Source organism: Monodelphis domestica, chromosome 3, assembly GCF_027887165.1.
Source record: "Monodelphis domestica isolate mMonDom1 chromosome 3, mMonDom1.pri, whole genome shotgun sequence".
NCBI lineage: Eukaryota > Metazoa > Chordata > Mammalia > Didelphimorphia > Didelphidae > Monodelphis > Monodelphis domestica.
Window position 1 is genome coordinate 33396887 of NC_077229.1, and position 8552 is coordinate 33405438.

General features: G+C 46.2%; 1 protein-coding gene across 1 annotated transcript in view; it reads left to right on the top strand.

Annotated features, from left to right (window-relative positions):
- The window catches only part of TAOK3 (TAO kinase 3), a 234314-nt gene extending 226287 nt beyond the window's left edge, over positions 1-8027 (top strand). The window contains 2 exon segments of the mRNA XM_007490318.3: positions 5242-5424; positions 6619-8027. Of these exon segments, the coding sequence (XP_007490380.2) occupies positions 5242-5424; positions 6619-6780 (345 nt within the window). The 3' untranslated portion in view covers positions 6781-8027.
- Positions 8028-8552: the final 525 nt, after the last annotated feature.

Sequence of the window (8552 nt, forward strand, 5' to 3'; positions counted from 1 at the left end):
TCTCTCTCTCCTCTCTCTCCCTCTCTCTCCCTCTCTCTCTCTCTCCCTCTCTCCCTCTCTCTCTCTCTCTCTCTCTCTCTCTCTCTCTCTCTCTCCCCCTTTCTCCCTCTCCCTCCCTCTCTCCCTCCCTCTCTCTCCCTGTCTCTCTCCCTCTCTTGTCTGTCTCTCTGTCTGTCTGTCTGTCTGTCTGTCTGTCTCTGTCTCTCTTGTTAATGTTTATTTTAACATACTTTAGACATTTTTTGAGTTCCAAACTGCCCCCTGCCTCCCTCTTGCACCTTTCTCATTTATTGAGAAGGCAAGCAATAAGATATCCATATATATATGAAATCATGTAAAAATTATTTCCATATAAGCCAAATTGTCCAAAAAAACAAGAAAAATAAAGTGAGGAAATTCCACTTCAGTTTGCACCCAAAATTCATCCATTCTTTCTCTGGAGGTAGCATTTTTCATCACGGATCCTTTGGGATTGTCTTGGATCACTGTATTGATCAGAGAAGTGAAGTCTTTCACAGTTGATCATCCTTACAATAGTGCTCTCCTAATTCTGCTCATTTCACTTTTTTTCCCATGTTTTTCTGAAACCATCGCTCTCAGCATTTCTTCTAGCACAATAGTATTCTCTCCATGCATGTACCATAGCGTGTTCAGCCATTCCCCAATGGATAAGTATCCCCTCATTTCCAATTCTTCGACACTTCAGAAAAAGAGCTCCTATAAAGAAGTTTGTACATGACAGGTCTTTTTTCTTTTTTCTCTTTCTTTTAACTCCTTGTAATATAGAACAAGAACTTGTATTGCTGGCTCAAAGGGTATATGCCCCATTTTCTATTCCTTTGGGCATAGTTCCATATTATTCTCCAGACTGGTTGGATAGATTCACAATTCTACCAAGAATGCATTCGTTTTACCTCTTTTCTCTCAATCCTTCCAGCATCTGTCATTTCCGACAAGTGTGAGGTGGTACGGTACTCAGAGTTATTTTTAATTTGTCTTTCGTTAATCAATAATGATTTCAGGTATTTTTATGGGATTATAGTTAGCTTTGATTTCTTCTTCTGAAAAATGCCATTTCATATTCCTTGACAATCACTAGGAAAAGGACTCTTATTTTTTATAAATTTGACTTAGGGGGGCAGCTGGGTAGCTCAGTGAATTGAGAGCCAGGCCTAGAGATGGGAGGTCCTGGTTCAAATGTGGTCTTGGATACTTCCCAGCTGTGTGACCCTAGGCAAGTCACTTGACCCCCATTGCCTAGCCCTTACCACTCTTCTGCCTTGGAACCAATACACAGTATTGACTCCAAGACAGAAGGTAAGGGTTTAAAAAAAATTGACTCAGTTTCCTATATATTTACATAAAAAGACCTTTATCAGAGAAAGTTACTATAAATTTTTTTAAATATTACTTCCTTGTTTTGGAAGCTTTTATCAAAATGAAGTTTCCCTGAATATCCCTTTTTAAAAAGTCTATGTTTACTTTTGCTTTGTCTGAGATCACAATAGCTACTCTGACTTTTTTACTTTAACTGAAGCATAATAGATTCTTCTCAGTCTCCTTATTTTAACTCTAGGTGTGTCTTTCTGTTTCAAGTGTGTTTTTTGTAAGCAAAGTACTATTGGATTCTAGTTTCTATGCCATCTATATGCGAGCTTGTCCATTCACATTTATAGTTATGATTATTAATTGCATATTTCCCTCCACTTTATTTTTTCTTATTATCCTTTTCTCTCTTTTTATAATGTCCTTCCTCAAAAGTCTGTTTTGTTTCTGACCAATGCCTCCCTTAAGCTTCCTCCATCTTATTTCCCCTACTTCCCTTGTCCCCTTCCCTTCTTTGTTGGATAAGATAGATTTCTATACCCAACTGAGTGTGTGTGTGTACTTCCCTCTTTGAACCAATTCTGATGAAACTTAAGTATTGCCCACCCCATTTCCCCTCCACTGTAAAAACTTTCTTGCACACTGGTAGATTCTTTTAATTTCTGTTTTACCTTCTGGAACAATGACAATTTGATTGAGGAAGTTTTCTTTTATAATTTCTTTTGAAGTATGATGTGTAAGCTCTTTCTTGATGATGGTTTTCAGATAGTCCACTGTCTTAAATTATCTCTCCTCAATCTATTTTCTAGGTCAGTTGTTTTTCCTATGAAATATACATTTCTGTGTGTTTTTCATTCTTTCAATTTTGTTTTATTGTTTCTTGATGTCTTATGGAATCAGCTTCCACTTGTCCAATTCTAAATTTTACCTCTTTTTCATTGGGCTAATTCTCCTTTTTAATTCTTCTTGTCTTCAGAGAATTTTTGTGCCTCTTTACATTAATCCAAATCTGTTTTTTAAGATTATTTTCTTCAATATTTTCATGCCTCTTTTACCAACCTGTTAATTCTCTTAAAAAAAAAACAACCGTATTTTCTGTGTTAGAATTGATACGATCAATGCCAAGGCAAAAGAGTGGTAAGGGCTAGGTAAATGGGGTTAAATGGCTTGACCAGAGTCACATTACTAGGAAGTGTTGAGGGCACATTTGAAACCAGGACCTCCCACCTCCAGACTTGGCTCTCTACCCACTATGTTACCTAGCTGCCCAGACCCTGCTAACTCTCTTTTCATAGCTTCCTTGCATCATGCTCATTTATTTTCCCAATGTTTCCTCTACATTCTTCTCTCTTTAACTTTTCTAAGAATTCTTGTTGGGCTTATGTCCAATTAGCATGCTTTTTTAAAGGCTTTGGTTGTCGTCCTCTTCTGAGTTTGTGTCTTGGTCTTCCCTGCTACTGTTGTAGCTTTTTATGGTCAGATTCTCTTTTGGTTGTTGCTCATTTTCCAGCCTATTTCTTGGCTTTGAACTTTATGTTAAATTTGGGTTCTACTTACCTGGGGTTGGGGAGCCAACTGTCCCACTGATGACCTTTTCTTAATCTTTAACTTCTCTGATACCTGTGATCCTCTTGGCCACTCTCTCTCCTGTCAGGTTTTTCATGATATTATTGGCTCTCTTCCTGCCTGAATGTTAGATTTGGAGAACACCCGAGTTCAAATCTACATTTCATCCGTTTTCTCTCGTAAAGCAAAGGGACTGAACTAGAATGAGCTCTCAGGTCCCTTCTAGCTCCTTACAGGGAGAACAGGAAAGCCTCTGTATTGATTTGCAAAGCAAGTTGGTCGGAATGGAAACTGAGTTTCCAGAAATTCTATATCTGGGTCTGTGCACCCACCAAGAAACTCTGGGTAAGCCATTGCCCCTTCCTACACCTATTTCATCCTCAGGAAATTGAGGAAAGGAGTCCACGTGATTATGGAAAATAATTAGGCAGGAGCACCTTGTTTCATTTCCTTTATGAAAATATTGTGTCTGCAATGTCATTCCCCTCAAGTATTCGGAAGAGGCACTGGGCTAATCGCTTTTTAAAACTGTCCTAAAAATCTTTCTTCTTACCATGGCGTAGGCAATTAGCAGGGACAGTGTTTGAAGCAGGGCAGGCAACGTGCGATGGAAAGTAGATGAATGTGTGGGATGTCGGCATTTCTAGCCGAGAGCCTGCTGAGCGGTGGACAGAGAGGGTTCTTCACCTTCTTTGTGTCCTGGACTCTTTGGGCGTTTCTGGGCAGTCATCTGGTGAAGCCTCAGGACCTCATCCCAGAAGGTTTTTAAATGCATCCAGTAAAATACACACAGAAGACAACAAAAGGAACCAATTACGTTAAAAATAGTTATCACAAATAATTTTTTGCCCAGGTTAAGAACTCCCCTGGTTTATCATAAGGGCCATCCATCAACGGACTAGTGTTTGACTGTGACTTCTTTCAATCAGGCAGTGCAGTGGAGAGAGCTCTGGTTCTGGAATCTGGAAGACCTGGGTTCAAATCCAACCTCAGACCCTTAACTAGCTGCCTGATCCTGGGCCGGTGACTTAATCTCTGTTCTCTCTGTTTCCTCAGCTGTAAAATGGGAATCTATTTCTCAGGCTTATTGGATCAAATGGGGTATTTCTAAAAAGCTTAGAACAATGCCTAGTATGCAGCCCAAGCTAGCCGGGGAAGCCTGTGCCAGGTCAGGGGGGCACCCAAAGGTCCCCGATCCAGGGTTGTGAGTTCTGCGCCCCGGCTCCCCATTCCTTGTCCCCGGGGCACCAGGGCCTCGCCCAGGGGACCTGCTTCAGCACGAAAAAAAACCTTCCACACTGTCATACTAGCTATTGTTATCTGCGCGGGCACAGGGAGTTACTCCTTCTGGACAAGATGCTCCACGTGTCCAGGAATTTTCCATAGGCCGACGTCCTTAGTAGAGTCCTCTGGGCTGCTGAAGGCCCTGCCAGTCCGCTTGGCTCGTTGCGCTTCTTGAGTGGACGCTGGCACCTTGTGCTTCGCCTTTGATCTAAGGGGGGCATCCCAGCAGCCCACAAGGAGGTCCTCTCCCATCCCACGCCTCCAGCACGCTCCCCTCCATCAGTCTCTCAGACTCTGAGTGGTTTTTCTGCCCTCCGTAAAGGGAGTTTCCCCGGCAGGAATTCTTCACTTTGATGAAATCCAGGGTAGAAAAGAAAACTGAGGGATGCGGGAGCCCTTCCCGGGGGTCCTGGGCCCCGGAAATCGGGAGGGAGCGAGAGGGCTTCTGGCCTCCCTGAACCGAGAGCCAGCTGGGCCTGCGGAAACCCGGATTCCGGGCACACTCGGGCCCTGACTCTCGGGGGACCTTGGCCAGGTGGTTTTTCTTGCTCTGGTCTCACGGTCCTTATCGGAAGACAGAAGGCTTTGACCAAAAGTTTGCCAGACTGCCTCTCGCTCAAAATGCTGTGATCCTAAGCAAGTACACCTTCGTTCCGTGGGCTAAAAATGGATTTTCCAGGCTCCTTCGGCGCTCTGGTGCCTGCTGGGGAGAGCCCCGCTCTGGGGACAACGGGGGCGATCCAGCCTTGTGCCTCAGCCCCAAGCTAGCCAGGGAAGCCTGTGCAGAGTCAGGGGGGCACCCAAAGGTCCCCGATCCAGGGCTGTGAGTTCTGCACCCCGGCTTCCCATTCCTTGTCCCCGGGGCACCAGGGCCTCGCCCAGGGGACCTGCTTCAGCACGAAAAAAACCTTCCATACTGTCAGCTCTTATTAACAAATACCCTCCCGGGGGCAGACCAGATGGCGGTGCCCAGGCTCGAGGGGCTTCCAGCGCAGGCCAGGGCTGACCTGTGGGGCCTCTCAGGGCGCCGGCTAAGGCTTCCGTCTGTCTTCTCTGTCCCCCCAGTTAAGGCTGGATGAGGCGCAAGAAGCCGAGTGCCAGGCCCTGAGGCTGCAGCTACAGCAGGAGATGGAGCTGCTCAACGCCTACCAGAGCAAAATCAAGATGCAGACGGAGGCCCAGCATGAGCGGGAGCTCCAGAAGCTGGAGCAGAGGGTGTCTCTGCGCAGGGCACATCTTGAGCAAAAGGTACGGCCCCGGGGGCTGCTCTCCGGGGGAGACCCAGGTCTGGGGAACCCTCTCCCTGCCTCGGAAAGGCTGCCTGGCCCCGGGGGAGAGGACTGGAGGGGAAAGTGAGGAAGTCTGGGTTCTGAATCTGGGGAGGGCACCCCAATTCCCCTGGGCCCTGAAGAATAAAGGGGCTGGACTAGGATCCCCTTTACCTTGGGCCTCTGCTCTCTGGGTGACTCTGGGCAAATTTACTCAGCCTCAGTTTCCTGATCTGTAAAATTCAGGACTAGGATCTCTAGACCCTCACAAGCTGGGTGATTACTCAGCCTCAGTTTCCTGATCTGTAAAATTCAGGACTAGAATCTCTAGGCCCTCACAAGCTGGGTGATTACTCAGCCTCAGTTTCCTGATCTGTAAAATTCAGAACTAGGATCTCTAGACCCTCACAAGCTGGGTGATTACTCAGCCTCAGTTTCCTAATCTGTAAAATTGAGGACTAGGATCTCTAGACCCTCACAAGCTGGGTGATTACTCAGCCTCAGTTTCCTAATCTGTAAAATTGAGGACTAGGATCTCTAGACCCTCACAAGCTGGGTGATTACTCAGCCTCAGTTTCCTGATCTGTAAAATTCAGGACTAGAATCTCTAGACCCTCACAAGCTGGGTGATTACTCAGCCTCAGTTTCCTAATCTGTAAAATTCAAAAAAATCTGTAGAATCTCTAGGCCCTCACAAGCTGGGTGATTACTCAGCCTCAGTTTCCTGATCTGTAAAATTCAGGACTAGGATCTCTAGACCCTCACAAGCTGGGTGATTACTCAGCCTCAGTTTCCTGATCTGTAAAATTGAGGACTAGGATCTCTAGGCCCTCACAAGCTGGGTGATTACTCAGCCTCAGTTTCCTGATCTGTAAAATTCAGGACTAGAATCTCTAGGCCCTCACAAGCTGGGTGATTACTCAGCCTCAGTTTCCTGATCTGTAAAATTCAGGACTAGGATCTCTAGACCCTCACAAACTGGGTGATTACTCAGCCTCAGTTTCCTGATCTGTAATGGCCCCCTCCAGCTCTGCGGTCCTTAGGCACCAAGGGATGCCCTTGGGCGAGTCATTTATCCCTCCCTCCAGGCCTCAGTTTCCTCCTTTGTGAAATGGCTGGGTCCGAGGCCCTGGGAGGACCGTCCTGGTTCTAGCGGGTCCCTGTGTTGTTTCAGATTGAAGAGGAGCTGGCCGCCCTTCAGAAGGAACGCAGCGAGAGGATCAAGTTTCTATTGGAAAGACAAGAGCGTGAGATTGAAACTTTTGACATGGAGAGCCTCCGAATGGGATTTGGGAATTTGGTTACATTAGATTACCCTAAGGAGGACTATAGATGAGATTAAATTTTTTTGCCATTTACAAAAAAAGTGAAAAAATGAAAAAATTAAAACCCTGCAAACCCACATTCCCCATTGGAACGGGCGTGGCTCTCGCGCTCTCTCTCTTACTCTTACTGACATCGTGTCGGACTAGTGCCTGTATATTCTTACTCCATCAGGGCCCCCTTCCTCCCCCGTGTCAAGTCGCAGTGCTGGCCACCCCCCGGCCCACTCTTTTACTCATAGTACGTCCCAGTATTGATGTGATTATCAAATGTTTCAGTGAAAACTTTGGAGACAGTTTTAACAAAACCAACAGACCAACAAACACGAGTTTTTTAACGTGGATGTATGTTTCTTTAAGCGATCACTCATGACCACCCACCTCTGAAAGTCAAGCAAAAAAACCATAAAAGATAAGGAAAAACCCAGTCTAAATGCCAAGGGGGAGAGAGACACAAATCCGCAGCCTTACACCTTAAACAGCTGCTACATTCTTCTTTCTTTCCTTCCTTCCTTCCTTTCTTTCTTTCCTTCTTTTTTTGGTATTTATTCATCAGGAATTTAAAACAAAGTTTTATTAAAGATTGAGAAATTTGATACATTTTACAGAATCTAATTGTGATGTACATATCAGTGGTGACATATTAATTACTTTTTTGGGGCGGGGGGCGGGCGGGGGGGCGGGCGGGGGGCAGAGATATTGTGATTTTTAAGAACCTGCTGGCAAGGCTTTCGCTTGCCTTCAGCATATTCTGATTGTATCCTAATCATTTTCTGCTGTCGCAGAGAATGTGAATACACTTAAGGAGCTCACAGATTCCCAGTAGCACAAATTGGGCTTAAGCAAATCGTGTATTTTGTGTATAGAAGGAATTTAAGGAGAGGTATGACTTATTTTCATATTGTATTTTAACTGTTTCTCTGATCAAATTTTTTTACTTCCTCCTCGTCCTCTTCCTCCCCCGCCCTTTCCGGCTCAATCTCCGACGCTGTCTCTCGACCAGACGATCTTGTTCTTTTTTCTTTGGATCCCCCCTCCCGCCTCCCATCCCCGTCCCATCTCTTGGTCATAAATACTACATTATTCACACTTTCAAACTGTGTATTTTCTTACAATAAAAAACGGTTTAAAAGAAATGTTTGACTTCTTTTGCATGCACTTTAAAGACAACAACGAGCAAACCCTTTTCCGGTTCCCAGGAAGAGCATGATAAACTGTCAGAGCTTTTAATTATATTTGTAAATAAAAGTGTTCATCACGACGTCTCGCTGTGTTATTGGAGCCGCTTCTGCCTGGAGCTCGGAGGCCGGCCCGAGCGGGCCATCCACCGCGGCAGCCGGTCATCTCGCGTGTGCTGGGGTGGGGCGGGCAGGGCCGGCGGGAGGGACGCCGAGGGCGGAGGACCAGCCTCCACGGAGGAGGCAGCCAGGGCACAGGTAGGTGGGCGAGTCGGCCTGGGGCGCAGGGAGGGGGGCCGGCCGCCCAGGCCCTTCCCTTCGGGCGGTGGGGCGACGTGACTTGTCCAGGGCCACCATTCGGAATCCATACTCCGCTTTGGTGCCAGAACAGAAGAGGGAAGGACCAGGCGATCACATCCCCAAGACCTTCCCTCTGGGCTGCCTCCCAATTACTTGTATTTACTATGAATGTTTGTTCTTAGCCCTCACCTTCTGTCTTAGAATCAATACTGTAGTGGCTCCAAGGCAGAAGCGTGGCATAAGGGTCCAGCAAGGGCAGTTAAGTGACTTGCCCAAGGTCTCCCAGTGACGAAGTGTCTTGAGGTCAC